This window comes from Podarcis bocagei, assembly GCF_964188305.1.
Source record: "Podarcis bocagei genome assembly, chromosome: 14".
Taxonomy (NCBI): domain Eukaryota; kingdom Metazoa; phylum Chordata; class Lepidosauria; order Squamata; family Lacertidae; genus Podarcis; species Podarcis bocagei.
Window position 1 is genome coordinate 3,586,453 of NC_138139.1, and position 16,448 is coordinate 3,602,900.

Consider the following 16,448-nt stretch of genomic DNA (forward strand, 5'->3'; position numbering starts at 1 on the left):
GCTTCGTTCCGATGCTGCGCGGCGGGAGGAGGCGTTCCCCCCCCCCGCCGCCCGGCATCGGAGCTTCGTTCCGATGCCGCGCGGCGGGCGGAGGTCCGAGGACAGTGGGGAAGACGCGCTGCGCTTCCCCGCTGTCCCGGAGATTTCCCTATGGGCTGTCGTCTTGCGAGGCAAGCCCATAGAGAAATTCGTTTTGCGAAGCGCCTCCAAAACGGAAAACCCTTTCGTCTAGCGGGTTTTCCGTCTTGCGAGGCGTTCGTCTTGCGGGGTACCACTGTATCCCTGTGTTCCATCATATGCCTGCATGAAGCCCTAGGGAGGATATCCTCTCTTAGTTAGCAATGTCAAACTCCTCCCACTTTCTTCTCTTTGCTCGCTTAACAATTTTGCCTGACACTATTGGGAGGCACTTATCCAAAGTCTGTGCTAGGCTTTTTCCATGATCTCCAGTACATCTGTGGCTAAAAGAACAAAGGCCAAACTAGGCCTGCTGCAGGGTATCTTGACCGCATGCATTTTTAAAAAGTGAAATAGCAGCCATGGTGGTGATGATGGGGATTCAGACCAGAAAACAACACTAGAGGGAACCATTTATTCATGTGCCAGGTAAAAGTATAGTGGTGCCCGGCAAGACGAATGCCTCGCAAGATGGAAAACCCGCTAGACGAAAGGGTTTTCCGTTTTTGAGTTGCTTCGCAGGACGAATTTCCCTATGGGCTTGCTTAGCAAGACGAAAACGTCTTGCGAGTGTTCCGATTTTTTTTTGCTTCCCCACCCCTTTTCTAAGCCGCTAAGCCGCTAATAGCCTTTTAGCCGCTAATCCGCTAAGCCGCTAATAGCGCTAATCCGCTAAGCCGCTAATAGGGTTGCTTCGCAAGACGAAAAAACCGCTAGACGAAGAGACTCGCGGAACGGATTAATTTCGTCTTGCGAGGCACCACTGTATTGTGCTCCTGTTATTCATACTTCTTAAAACCCTGGAAGATATTGTTTGTCTCATATCTTTGCCCACTACATTTCTATCACATTAGTGTTTGGGGGAAATAATTTTAATCTTTAACCAACTTTGCTTATAGTTTTTTGTCATGCTTCTGGATTCATTTAAAGTGGAAGGCCCAGAATAAATTGGGAAATGACAGTCCCCGTATGAACTTGAATTGTTAAGTGATGGGAAGGAGTCCCTGCTACGGGTGCTGCTCCCCCATGAAGCTTTACTGGTGGAGTTATGAGGCATGTCTCTTAGCCTGTACAGTGGTACCTTGGGTTACATACGCTTCAGGTTACAGACTCTGCTAGCCCAGAAATAGTACCTCGGGTTAAGAACTTTGCTTCAGAATGAGAATAGAAATCGTGCTCTGGCGGCGCAGCAGCAGCAGGAGGCCCCATTGGCTAAAGTGGTGCTTCAGGTTAAGAACAGTTTCAAGTTAAGTATGGACCTCCGGAATGAATTAAGTTCTTAACCCGAGGTACCACTGTATTGACTAATCTCTGGAAAATACTTTTGCCAAGGTTTTTTGTTTATTTTACACATCCTAAGATGCCGCGATTCTTTGAGGATCTTCCATAGTTTGAATCTTTTACTAGTGTGTTTTAATTTTTTTTTTATAGAGTTAGTACACTGTTTTTAGTATTTTGAATAACAAAAAGATATAGACATTTTTATATAGAAATGAATGTTGGGAAGAAGCTACTTCTCTTCTTGCACCAACAGAAGCTGGTCCAATTAAAAATGTCATCCTAACTATCTTACATTCCTTCATTTGCGCAGTGAGTTGCAGTTATTGGAACGGCACGCTGCCTTGCCATACAGTTGTGAGAGCTGTTCCACTGAACATCAAAACACTAAGGAAAAAACAATGTGCTCAAGACAAATGAAATTTCCCACATTTCCATCATCTCAGTGATACATTTTCCAGTGTCACATGATGAATACAGATGATGTGCCATAGATTACACAGAAGCTTCAACTCTACATTAACAGCAAGCCAAAGCCCAGTCTGTTGACAAGGCATGTGCAAAATAACCTAGTTGCCTTTACCAAAGGTGCTAGTATTTTAACACAGTGCTCTGCATAATATGGTCCAGAGACTAAACCAGTCTTCCCTAACCATAGCGGAGGAGAACTTGTGGCATATCCAGTAACTCTCTGGAATTATCTGGCATGGATGCTGGATTGAGGATTTCTGGTTCCATTAAATAAAGAAATGTAGAAGTTGAGGGAAAGGTAGTAGCCACATTTAGACAATCATATATTGGCTCAATATTTCATCTGAACCAGGAAACCATGTGTGCCAGCTTCAGAACAAGTCTGGGTCTTAAACCATGGTTTGGAATTGGAGTCTGGGTCCTGTGCCTCGGAACACCAATGACTTACCTGATATACCTTTCACTTTTTAGAAAGGCAGAACACAGAAAACAGATCAGAGAAAATAGCAAGGAAGATGGAAGAACCAAACGCTGCCCAATCCCACCACCAACAATGGATTAGTACAATGTTAACTTGGAATTGCCGCTTCTACAAGCTATGTTGGCAATGATTCAAAATACTACAGTGTGACCCATAAAATACACCTTCTAGAGATTCATATGAACGGATTTACATTTCAAAATATTCATTTAAACAACCTTAAATCAATGACTTCCCTTCTTCTCTTTCATTTTGCACACCAAACATCCGTGCATATTTTACATGAACTAAACCATTCAGTAAACCATTGTTGCGTCCATCGAAACTTATTTACACTGTTAAATTTATCTTAATGCTACCAGCATTTGTAAATGAACACAATTTTCATACATATATTCAGTAAACAGTTTCCAGTCTTCTTTAAACGTATATAGTATTCTTTTTGTTCTCTTATTCTATATGTTAAATCTGCAAGTTGCACGTATTCCATCAGTTTAAGTAGCCATTCTTTGGTTGGGACCTTGCTTGCTTCCCATTTTTGGGCTAATAAAACACGGGCCGGTGGCTGCTATCATTTCTAACTCAGCATAGCGTTTATGATAGGCACATACAGATAGCATGCCCGTAGACAGTAGCTCTACATTCCTTTCCAATAAAAGAAAACAATTTTCTTTCCTACTTGACATACCTTGTTCCCTTTGTTGATCTTTTTGCTCCATAGACACAAGAGCGGAGAAATGCGCTTGATCATAGGCAAGGACCAGAGGTGAGCAATGACATCGGTTAGGCATGACTTCCAAAGGCAAGTAAATCCCACCAAATGGAATTGGTGCAAATGCTGTGAAGAGAAACCAAGATTTTGCAAACATGTTGTGAAACTAGGAATAGGCAGCCTCAGCAGCCTCAATGTATTTTAATATTGATGTACTACTTCATTCGGGACGCGGTTGGCGCTGTGGATTAAACCACAGAGTCTAGTGTCCTGACAGAGCAGATGAGAGAAGAGGATGTTGCTGAATCTTGGGCGCCAGAGATGGAGGGAGCTGCGGCCTTGCAGGAACAAGAGCTTTTGGACTTGACAAATGAACTTGGAAAAAGCCAGATTTGGAAAGATAAAGTTTGGATTGGTTTGGAAATGGGGGGTTGGATAGACCCCCCTATGCAGGGATGTTTGGACTTTCCGAGTCTGGCAATGGGCCGTGAGATGTTTGGAGCTGTGGGGGCTCTCAATTTTGGAGGGATTCTGAAACATCTTCTTAAATACCACATGGAGTTGAGTCTGGACTATGGAAAAGGGACTGATTTGTTGAAAAGGGTCAAAAACACCACCAAGCTGGAGTTCCCACGAGTGAAAGGAGAATATGAAGAAGAGCTGCGGAAGGGACATGGAAGTGATTTAAGGGCCTCGGATATAAGGTTGCCAGGTTAATGCGCTAGATCGATGGGATAAAAAGGACTGACAAAACCCGGGACCAGGAGGAAGGGACGCTGGATGAAGATTGGATTGTTTTTATTTCTCTTTTTATTATCAGGATTGTTTTATAAAATTGATGAATGTTAGAAAAATGTTGGAACGAAATTACTTGACTCTAGCATTTTTTTTTAAAGAATTAGGTAAGAATATTATGGTTGTGAGAAGTCGGTAAAAATAAGATTTAAGTTTTAAGTTTTTAAGGTTTTCTATAAGATAAGATGAAAATAGATTAAGGTAATGTAATGACAGAATACTATGAAATATGGAAAGGATTTGCTGCATAATTATTAACCAGGATACAAAAAAAGGGAGGAGGAGGAGGTCAAAGAAAGAAGGTAATGAGAGTTGAGGATTTGAGAATGATGGATTTATTTTTGTTTGTTTGCGGTGTATTTTTGTTTTTTGAATTTGTATTGTTTGATGTGGTTTGTTTTCTTTTTGTCTTTTCTATTTTCTTTTTTTTTTGCTTTGTTTTTTTCTTTGTAATTTCAAAAATTTTCAATAAATATCATATTAAAAAAATAAAAATAAACCACAGAGTCTAGGACTTGCCGATCAGAAAGTCGGCGGTTTGAATCCCTGCAATGGGGTGAGCTCCCGTTGCTCAGTCCCTGCTCCTGCCAACCTAGCAGTTTGAAAGCACCTCAAAGTGCAAGTAGATAAATAGGTACCACTCCGGCAGGAAGGTAAACGGCGTTTCTGTGCGCTGCTCTGGTTTGCCAGAAGCAGCTTAGTCATGCTGGCCACATGAAGCTGTACGCCGGCTCCCTCGGCCAATAAAGCGAGATGAGTGCTGCAACCCCAGAGTCAGCCACGACTGGGCCTAATGGTCAGGGGTCCCTTTACCTTTACCTTACTACTTCATTCATTTCCCATCATATCACAATCATGCAACGTGGCCTATTGGGCATGGTGCTGTTTGATTATAACCGCAAGAGAGCTTGCTTAGCAGCTGACAGGCCAAAATGAATTGCTGCTGGACTATGCTCGTCTTGGAGGGTTGCAAATTGTGCAGGCCTTTCCTAAAGGAGGATGATCTGTATATAGTTGCTCTCTTTACTGTATTCATAAGACACACAAAGTATAGTGAACAATGTCTGATATCAAAATATTTTCTTTTCTTTTTTTAATTTCTTTTTATTGAGTTTCACTTAAATAACCAAAAGAAAAAACAAATCAACAATTTCAAAAGAAATATCCATACATAGCACGAAAATAACATCAGTTTCCGTTACAGTTCTCTGTCTTCTTCCTTGAATCTTTATGATATTAAAATATTTTCAGCAATTTTAAAAATTATTGTTGGCTACAAATGTGCACTGCTGAATCTTACATTATTTTGGCTTATTCAGTTTATCACACAGAGTTTCCATGATTACTCCAAAGAAGATGCACTTAGAACTTATTTAGCATCTCTCATTCAGCCCAAGGCACAAACACACTTTGTGGTGAAATGTGTAAATTTCTACACATCATAAATGACTGATTCTTAGATAAGAATTTTCGAATATCCAGAAGAGCAGGAGAAATTCATTGTTCAGGCTTTGGCAAAGCAAGTGGCATAAGCAGCTTGCACCTTTCCTACTTATGACTGCTAACCGGTCATAATCTCAATGAGACAAATTTATTTAATGAGACAAAAGGTGGAATGAAGTACTACAGTTGCCACCTCTCACTCCCCCTCCCCTTTCCCTAACTGTTGATCAAGGAGAGGGCTGAAAGTGGAATACTGAGGCATGGCTGCCTATAGCTCCTTTGAGGACTGGCAGCCATTACAGGTGTTGAAATGGTTCTTTTCATTAGGAGATAAAAGTAATAACCACTAGGGGGAAAACTGCATTGTCAGACACACTCTGGACAGGAAAAACACCAGCAGTGGAATTCTACCACCATTACTAAAACTCCTGTTCACTTATATGAAGCCTTTAAATCGTGCTTTTTGCCATTCTAGACAAATACTTCATTTCTAAAAGAGTAGATATCACACCTACCAGGTTCCATAGTTTAACACAGTTTCCACTGAAATGAGTTTGTTTACTTACCGTATTTTTCGTTCTATAGGGCGCACCGGCCCATAGGACGCACCTCTTTTTTTGGGGGGGAAACGAATAAAAATAAATTATTTTCCCTCCCCCAGCCGCGGCTGCCGCCCCAAGCCTTGCACACACCTGCCGGAAGCACGGGGCGCCCTCTGGAGGGCTCCCCGTGCTTCGGGCTGCAGGCTGCCACCCCAAGCCTTGCGCTCCCGGCGGGACCTCCCGTCGGGCGCGCAAGGCTTGTGCACACCCGCTCGAAGCACGGGGTGCCCTCCGGAGGGTTCCCCGTGCTTCAGGCGGCAGGCTGCCACCCCAAGCCTCCGGAGGGCTCCCCGTGCTTCAGGCGGCAGGCTGCCACCCCAAGCCTCCGGAGGGCTCCCCGTGCTTCAGGCGGCAGGCTGCCACCCCAAGCCTCATGCGCCCAAAGCACGGGGCGCCCTCCGAAACTCCTGCCGGGCTTGCAAGGCTTGCGGATAGCTTCCTGAAGCCTGGAGAGCGAGAGGGGTCGGTGCGCACCGATGCCTCTCGCTCTCCAGGCTTCAGCGAAAGCCTGCATTCGCCCCATAGGACGCACACAGATTTCCCCTTCATTTTTTGAGGGGGAAAAGTGCGTCCTATGGGGCGAAAAATACGGTAATATCCCTTAATATCCAGCAGTTGCTATTATGCTACTGAGCCTGATTTAAGGCTGTTGTAGATATATAAAACAACTTAGGACCAGGATACTTGAAGGCACTCCTCTCCCTGACCAACTGGCCTGGCCACTGAGGTCAGCTAAGGAGGCTACCTTGGTTGTGGCCTATTCTGACATGGCTCTCTCTCTCTCTGGGTGTGTAATATGAACTGAGTCAGGCACCCGCCATTTAGATGCTTGCTGAAGACAAGCGTCTTTTCTCCAGGACTTCTCTGGCTTTAAGCGCCAAATGGTTTTAATTAACCCCAGGTTGGATATTTTACTGTTTCTACATATGTATGTTTATTGTTGTATTTTTAATATTTACTCTATATACCAACCTAAGATTTTATTAAAGGTGGTATAAAAACATTTTAAATAAATAATTGCCAGCAAAATGACTCACCTTCTCCTCCCGAGTCTCGTAGCATTGTGTCTGCAACAACAACAATCGGTCGCCTTAATATATGTGCCAGGACAAAAACATGGAACTCCTCTAGGCTCTCATACACAGGATCTTCAGAGTTGTCAACTCTAGAAAACCAAGTGCAATGGCACACAAGTCAGAACTAAAGAAGTTTTCACCCCTGTCCTTACAGTTACTTCTTCTCATGTAAAACTGCATTTCCAACTCAACTCAAATAGAATGAAAAACACAGAAGCCATTTTTATTCCTAACAGCTAATGTAAATAAAATAAATGCTTACATAGTTTCCAGAAGACACTCAGGACAGCTAAATTTTGAACTTGAGGTATATATAACAGAGTACAAAATGCACCTAGTTCATCAGTTAAGGAAGGCATCAACAAACAAAGAATGGAATCCCCACCCCAAAGGAGGTACCAGGAAAGGGTTGAAGCTCCAACTGCATTTTAAAGAGAGATTTGGCTGCTCGCTGCTGGAGATTACCTGGACTGCATCATTAACTGCCAGCAGACTGACCCCACTTCTCAGACAAGATTATTTCCTAAAGCTGTTTACAAATACCTTACAAAAATCTCAATAACGAATAATAAATCTTGGCTGACAAGTGGGGTATGAATATACTAAAGACCAAGAACACTGCTTGTGTGCAGGGCTCTTTTTCAGCTGGAGCTCACTGGACTGCAGCTCCGGCACCTTTCAGGTTGCTGTCATTGCAGGCCAGTGCCCCCCCCAACGGGAAAGCCAACAGGGGAGCATCATGCCCTGAAAAACTGATCTGCCTGCTTGGCCAATTGTGAGTGGGCAAGGAGGTGGGATTGTAGATTTTTTGTTTGTGGATTTCCCTCCTTTCCTCCCCTCAACCCCTCCGGAGCCACTTTCCTAAAATTGCTCCTGCATCCCGCTCAGGAAAAGGACCAGTGAGGGCAGAAAGGCTTTGGGGAGTGTCCACAGGGGGGTTTCCTTAATTTTTCACTTTTAGTTTCACCAGCAGCTGAGTGAAACTGCCCCTGTGCAAGTCAAGATGGCACTGCAAGCGGCATGAGATTCAAAGTGCCGCCTTGCCTGGTTCACAAGTAAAATGGCTGCCGCTGAGTGGGAAGGTGTGTGCAAGCACACTTGGGGCTGGGAGAGGGCTCTTAAATCCGGCAAGTATTCTTTGCCAAGGAGACACAGAAGGAGAGGAAGGGTGAGGAAGTGGATCAGCATGTGGGGATGGTGGGGTTTGGAGACACGTGATGGGATCATGCCAAGCCTTGCCTTGGTGTGTGCGTGCGCAAGGGGGGGGGTTTAAGATACATGTGGAATAACTCCCTGGAAGGGAGATGGTGGCATTCTAGACACAGGCACCTGCTCTGTGGGGCTGAGGACACCTCAGATGTGGGGACAAAGTATGTGGGGACAGGGCCAAGCCCCCCCCATCTTTTTTAAAATTAATTTTATTAAGGTTTATAGAGAAATATACAAAATTTAATATAGTTTCCCTTTTTTAACCAAACGAAGACTTTTATAGACACCATAAAAACACAAAAAGGCGACAGGAAAGGGGAGAGAAATAGAGATGGATGGATGGATGAATGAATAAATAAATAAATAAATAGAATAGAATAGATAAGAGGTTAAAAGAGAAAGATAGAAAAATAAGATTCAGAAAGTTAAGAACTTCTGATTCTTTATATGTCCACTATATAACAATATTCACTTTGTCCAAACCAATATAACGCCCCACAAAGCCACTTTCTATAAACAAACATTATCTTCAATCCTAAAATCCAATGTCATTATTTCTTTTTCACACAAAAAGTCTATGAGAGGTTTCCAATCTTTAACCAAGACCCCCCCCCCCCGCCGCCCCAAAGTTGAGGGGCCTCCTTGGGCCTTTCTGCAGTGGCAACGGACCTCGGCGCCTCCTCCCAACACGCATGATGTTGCAGATGTGACATCACACGCATGCAATGAGCTCCCTCAATGGTGGGCAGAACTTAGCACCTCTGGTTCCAGGAGTCGGCTTGGGGAGGAGAAAGGAAACGTGTAAATGGACAGGCATGATGGATGTTGGGAGTCATATTGAGGTGGGAAGCCAGTAAGAGTTCACCTAAATGTCTTCTGGAAGAAGCAAAAGGCATGTGAAAGCTGTGTGTCTCTGGAGGGAGGAGGCGGCGTGGGCTGTGTGTGGCAGTAACATCCCAGTGTTAGGATGGCTGGTGAGTCCAAGAAGTTGGAGAAATATCAGATAGCGTACAGAGAAGGGGAGGCATTTGGGGATGAAACTTCCTGGAGCTTGTGCTTTCCAGAACTTTTTCTTTTTTTCATTCAAACCCAACATGTTTTGGTTAGGTTTTATTTGCCTTGTTTAATGTACTTATAATGTATAATATGATTTTAATTTGAAATATACTAGCCGGTTAGTTTATGATGGTTCAAGTAGTGCATTTCAAAGCGTTATCTACCTCAGACTCTCAGTGATGGTTAAAATCTAAACAATTTTTGTAGTGGTGCCTGTAATATGTGTTAGTTGTTTGCCAGAATCTAATATGAAGGAAAGGGGGTTTACGGAGAATCCAGAAATCTTCTGCAGAGTAGAAGGAAAGGAGGACCTTTTTCTGCAGTCCCACTTTCAGCCACTTTCTGAAGATGGGAGAAGGGACCACATAAGAATATTAGGGGGTCAGGCAAGGGAAGCATGGCTTTGTTTTTTGCAGTCTCAGATGAGGACTAGACCATATGAAAATAAACATTTTAGCTGGAGTTCAGTCATTTCAGCTTTGTAATTTTGTGTCCATAGCCTACTTTTCAGGTGCCATGTGGCACCCAGCTTGTCATGGTGAGTTCTGGCACCTCTATTTAAAACAAAAACAGAAAAGCAGCATCGCATCTGTGCCCCCCCTTCTGCATTGCTGCACTCTGTGTATATTGCAATCTAGTTATCTACATCCAAATATATAACCTAGTCTGAAAAGTTGCTCTCAGGTTAAACTGAGGATTGTGGCACACCTGCTGCCAAAGCAACAGTTCCACGTGGAGCAGACTTCATGCCACAGCCATAACATTTCATGTGGTTCCTGCTTTGCATCAATCTTTGTTTCTGCAACAAACATTTTTTCAAAGTCAAGTTATATGTCAAGTTCCCTTTGGAACAAGAATAGCACCTTAAGAATTTCAGCTTTCATATCTCTTAAAGGTAAAGGTAAAGGGACCCCTGACCATTAGGTCCAGTCGTGGCCGACTCTGGGGTTGCGGCGCTCATCTCACTTTATTGGCCGAGGGAGCCAGCGTACAGCTTCCAGGTCATGTGGCCAGCATGACTAAGCCACTTCTGGTGAACCAGAGCAGCGCATGGAAACATCGTTTACCTTCCCGCCAGAGTGGTGCCTATTTATCTACTTGCACTTTGAGATGCTTCTGAACTGCTAGGTTGGCAGGAGCAGGGACTGAGCAACGGGAGCTCACCCCGTCGCAGGGACTCGAACCGCCAACCTTCTGATCGGCAAGTCCTAGGCTCTGTGGTTTAACCCACAGCGCCACCCACGTCCCTCATATCCTTTAGGATGTGCTTAGTCACAAAGCCTTAGCGCACACTTACTGCTGACACTCTCAAGTCACACCAAGAATGGCATTTCTGTGTTAAGAGGCAGGGCTGGTTCACACGGGGCTGTACGTCTCTTGGTTATTCATCACTTGCTAGCTGACAACTGAATGTGTGAACTCACTCTGCTAAGAAACATTATGTTTGAGGCGATGTGAAAGTTCTAGCTGTAGTGTTTGATCAGTGATGGCTCATTCAGACACCACCACCCAACAAGTGAACATAGATGCAGGATTTATGCAGGATTTCTGACTGCCAGATACTGTGGGAAACAACAGGGGGTTATCACCACACCTTCTCCGGCATCTAACTGGTTAGCAATGAAATGACTGGATTGGATGCCTTATGCTACCTGTAAATAAACCTCGCTAGTGGCACTTTGGGAACTTCCCATCAGGAAACTTTGCTGACAGTTTTGTGCCATTGTATATTTCCTGATTTAATTCTTCAGAACTCTGAAAGTTAACAATGTTTGTATTTTTCTTTTCAAGAGAGAACATGTTTGCTTGCAAAATAATAAATAAATAAATAACCTAAGATGCAACCAGCAGCAGCCCAGTCTAGCTCAGAACCCATTATTTCCTCTTTTTAAAACAGTTTGCTTTGAAGCTGACACAACTTTGAATGCTTCAAGTTTGTTCTGGCACCAGAGAAAACCGGCTCATCTATAATTCAAAGGGCACCATGCAAATTGTCCTTGGCAACAGCACAGTGAAATAACTGGGAGGTTCTGGGCTCAGAAGTGGTCTTGGAATGTTCTCTTCCCAAAAAGAGGCAAGGGCTGAGGGCTCCCATTTCTATCCCCACGCCACAGATTTTCACCTTGGATCCCGGCAAGGAAGGGGCTGCAGAATCAATTCCATATGTAGGGGCCATTCCCCTCCCCCACAAGCAACACACACATGGACAGCTTTAGGGGTAGCTTATAGAGAAAAGCCCAACCCAGTGTAGACTAATTTAGTTTCCATTGTTGAGCAAGTATATGAAAAAAATGTATGAGGAGCCCCGCAATGCAGATCAAAACCTTGATCTGCAAATAGAATTAGTGCACTTACACTGTTGGAAAGCAGGTACCCTTATGCCCCCCCCCCCCACTGGGCAAACAGCAGCTTTGGGTGGCAATTTTGAGAAATATGCTGCAGAGGACAATGGAAGAGGAACCCGTGGCCCATGCCACAGCACCAATGCTGTCCCACAGTAGCCCTGATCTTACAGAAAAGATAAGGGATCCTGTTCATTGATTTCTCAAATCATACCTACTTTTGCCCTTTTATTAGCCAAGCAAGGCAGAGGTAGAGGTGAAAGGGAGAGGTCAAGCACTGACACATGAGCAGCAAGTAAGGTTTTAGAGGAGAATCATGGGCGGTGGGTGTGCACGTTAGTTGTGGCTGGTATGATACTGAAAAGGCTTTTCTGAAGGAACAGTCAGATTTAAAAGAGAAAACCTGTTATACTTACCATGAAATGTATTTCTGGATCCTATAAAAGCTACTGCCAGATTGGGATTTAGGTTTGGCAAAGCCCAACAGGCAACAAAGCAAGATTAAAAAATAAAATAAAGAATTCAAACAGGAAGCTGTCGTCTTAGCTTCTTCCCTTTTCAGTTCTTAAGCAACAAGCCAGAAAGCGAGGTGATTCAGTACTAGTATGGCATGGAGATGGCTTTCAACAGAAAGGATGCTTTAAAAATTCACTGAGACTCTCTGGTAGGAAAGGTAGAGAAGTATAATGGAGGAACTATTAGAAAAAGTAGACAAGTGATGAGGCGCATCAGAATAAACAGCTGCTGACAGCTCAGGTGGACTCTGGTGGCAGCTGTTCAAGCATCCAGAAGTACATTCCTCTTGTGGGGATCTGATGAGACTGGAGACATCAGGAATTTGTGTGGAGTTCAGGTTAATTCCAGGTGGAGACCACTGCGGAAAATGTCCAGCAACCATAGGGTTGCCATGGTCTGCTGCCAAATGTGGGAGGATCGTGCCCATATTGCTGAGAGAGGGTTTGTTCTGTTGGGCATTGCAGGAGCAAGACTGGTGATTTCCTTTGAATCCTCCACACTGTCTGTTCCAGTGGGATGGGAGGGCCAAAAATCCCCAACTCTGGTGGACCTTGACAGGAGTACTTTGGCTTGTAGGGATGGAAATGATGTTGTGAGAAAGACTTGTCACCAGGGCTGGGGGATGTTAGCTTTACAACATCACGATGGATCACCAGCCCAACATCACAGTGTTGAAAGTGAGGAACAGGCTGCCTCGGCTCCGGCCCTGCGAGGCATTGGGGTGAAACTGCCTGAGCTCACACCTGATCTGGCTCTGAGATGCTCTGCATAGAACTCCCTTGGCGAGTGGGCAAGAGAGGTAGCAAACTGGGAAGATCTGCCATAGCTGTAAGTGGTGGGTGCTGCCATTTAACTGAGCTGGGGAGGGCTGTAGCCAAATCTTGAGTGGAAGCAGAGCTAGCTGTAAAAATGTCTATTGCCTTTACACACTGTAATTTTGCTGCTGCTATCTGCTCCTGGTGGGAGAGCGTGGATTTCATTTGCGTCTTTCCATTTAAATGCAGGCAAAGAAGCTGTTTTGTTTACTGATTGTTAGCAGAAAAACTTGGGTAACTGACTGATGAGTAGTGGTTTGAAAAACCTTAGCTGTACTGAGCAAAAGGCTGGAGCTGGGCGGGGAGGAGGGGATACAGAGTCTACTATGACTAAAGTCAGCAAAGCAAAGGACAAGACAGAGTCTCAGAGGTTGCAGATAAAGAAACCAACAACTGAACAGGCCTCAAAAAATGACCAGGAAAACATCTGAGCGGGAGAAGGAGTGCTGATGGGGCTAAACACACAGAGAAGTTCAGCAAAAGGCAGAAGAAGCGAGGAAATAACCAGCCTGAAAAGAGAACACCAAGAGTCACAGGAAGAAATGACTGCTTCCTGTGATGCAAATTTTAAAAAATGAAGAAGCAGGAAGGAGCTTAGATGACAGCTTCCTGTTTTAATTCATTGTTGTTGTTGTTGTTGTTGTTGTTGTTGTTGTTGTTGTTGTTGTTGTTGTTGTTGTTGTTATTCAAGCCTGCAATGTTGCCTATTGACCACTGGGTGGTGCCAAACCAAAATCCCAATCTGGCCACAGACTTTACCTGGTCTCTAGAAAGAAGGAAGCTGGCTTGGTCACTGAGTTTAAAAAGTTTATTTGTCCCTGCTTTAAGCAAAACCAGAGTGTTGCCACTGGGAGAGAAGAGGTTTAAAGTAAATTATGCATGTGGTTACCATCTTCCAGGGACAGCATATTTGTAACTTAAAGTTCAATTTTGTCACAGAAAAAACTCCAGTGAAGAAATTACATCCAAATGCAAATTTGTGAATTTTGCACAAGTAGAAATATTCTAATTTGCTGATCAATGATATTTTCAAACAAAATCCTTACTTGAAGTGCTGCTCAGGTCTCTCTAGGTTTTCAGTAGAAATATGTGAAATGGCAGAGCTCGTAATTTGTTGACACTCCGTCAGTATTAAGCCTTAGAAATTTGAGGACTTCCCCTAGAATCACATGAACTGGGCAGTTCCTTAGGCCTTGAGTTTCAATTCTACCAGAAGGTCTTAGAGCCTCCTCTGAATAAAGCTTCTTTTATAAAGTTGCTCCTTATTATTGGTGCCTTTTGTTGGACCCAGAAACATTACAATTTCATTTGACCTTGGGCTCTCCTTGGGTGCCCTGCAATCCTTTCAATCTAGGGATGCACCCCAGGGTCAGAACGTCCCTAAACTCAAATGAACAAGGTACAGAATAGTTACTATTTACATTCTCCACACCATATGGAAGAAGCATAAGAGCGGTGTCCCCAAACTAAGGCCTGCGGGCTGGATAAGGCCTGAGGGACTCGTTTATCCGGCTCGCGGTGACCCCCGCCGCCCGCTCTTACTGGCGCTATGCTGTGCGGCTGCCCACTTCCGGGTCGGAGGAGCACCAGAAATAGCTTGTGTGCATGTATTATTTGCGCATGTGCAAGAGTTATTTCTGGTGCACATCCGGGTCAGAGGAGGCCCATACACATGCTATTTCCAGTGCTCCTCCGACCCAGAAGTGCGCTGGAAATAGTGTGTGCGCACACGTATGGGCACGCACTCCCCCACCCTCCGGCCTGCCGTGCGATCGGCGCTGGACACACCGGCCCGAGGCGCAGTAAGTTTGCTGACCCCTGCATAAGGGGGTGGAGATTTAAGTCTATGAGACTCTCACCAGTTGAGGTTTATTCCCAGAGAATAATGTGTGGTCAGGACTCCCCCCCCCCATTGCTCTAAGCCACTGGGTTGCTTTTAGAATGGTCTTTTAATTCCATGCTATATTTACTAAAGTCATCATCTTTCACATTTGTGTAAGAGATACTCCCTGCAGATCTTGATCTAGAAAGGTCTGGCAGTGGGGGGGGGGGAGCCAACATCCCACCCTGGTGACTGTCAGCTCCACGTAAGGAGGATTGATTTGCACATTGAAAACTGGTATTGGACATCTAAAATATTTATTAGTTGGATGGGTACTTTTGTTTTGATTTCCAGAGAAGCAAAGCTGTCAAAAGTGACTTCTTCAAGGACTGAGCTCTTTTATTTTGGCAAATACATCTCAGCACATCTCTAATTGGAGTATACTGAGCTGTGCAAAAGCATGAGGCATAAACCGCCTGAGAAGGACAGAATGAGGTTGCAAGAACTGCTAATAAGGACCTGCATACAAAAGTAGTGCAGATTAAGACGCTTTAAAAAAAAGCAATTTTGAAGAAATTGAAGTAAATGCAAAAACAGCACAGTATTATTATTTTTTAACACACACAACCCCACAGAGAGAGTGAGAACTAAAATTATTTACATCTGTGGTCACCAGCTCTGTGGTCATGGGCACCATGCCCTTCATTGACACCCCTGTGGGGCCTTCAGGCTCTGAGTTTTCATAATGTTTAAAAAATAAGTCTTTAGGCCTCAAAGAAATAAAGTTATGAAGCATAATTTAGAGGTACCCTTCTTAGCAATTTGTGCAAAATGAGCCAGCTGAGCTGTTTCTTTCTGTCAGTATTGGTTAAAATGAGTGATGTCATAGCTGTGACTAATGAGTGACTTTTTTGGACACCAGGAAACAGTGGCATAGCGTGGGTTGTCAGCACCCGGGGCAAGGCGAGTAATTTGCGCCCCTTAACCCGTGGATTTGCGCCCCCTAACCCATGGATTTGCGCCCCTAACCCTAACCCCCAGATGTTGCACCCGGTGCGGCCGGCACCCCCTGCACCCCCCACGCTACGCCACTGCCAGGAAATAGGAATCCCTGGTGTCTTAAACAGCTGCTCTTTCTACCTTCGCTTTACTGTACTTTTCCTGCTTCTGTTGTATTTCCCAGTCTTCAAAATCTCTGTAGTTTCCCCTTCCTTTTCTCCTAGCAAATAGAATGCATCTTTCCTGTGGTGAGTTCATCTGAGATCAGGTTGTCCCTAAAAGTTATTTTCTCCAAATACTGCTACAAAGTAAGTACAGGTGGGTGTTAAAGAATTCCTCTTCCCCAAAATGGACAAATGAAAAAATCTTTGGGAAAAGGTTTGGGCATGTCTCTGGCTATGCAGGGGCTAAAGACCAGGCGCCCATTAGTAATTCACTGTCTCAGACCACAAAGAATATTCCAGAGTGCTTCAGCAGCCAGTGCCTCTTCCCAAGGAACTGTGGCAAGTGGAGCTCTGCGAAGAGAACAGAAGCCTCCTACCAACTCTCAGCACTCTTAACAAACAACAGTTCCCACGATTATTTGGGGGTGCAGTGCAGGTGGGGGCTTATAGTACAGTGGTCTGCATGTCTTCTCCTAAGTATATTTGTTTT

General features: G+C 44.3%; 1 protein-coding gene across 5 annotated transcripts in view; it reads right to left on the reverse strand.

The window, feature by feature from the left end:
• OTUD7A (OTU deubiquitinase 7A) overlaps positions 1–16,448 on the reverse strand; it is a 131,916-nt gene that overhangs the window by 19,051 nt on the left and 96,417 nt on the right. For all 5 annotated transcript variants that reach the window (XM_081170546.1, XM_081170545.1, XM_081170548.1 and 2 more), the window contains 2 exons: positions 6,997–7,124; positions 3,096–3,245 (listed from right to left, as the gene is read on the reverse strand). In XM_081170546.1, the coding sequence (XP_081026672.1) occupies positions 3,096–3,245; positions 6,997–7,124 (278 nt within the window). The remainder of the gene's footprint in view (positions 1–3,095; positions 3,246–6,996; positions 7,125–16,448) is intronic.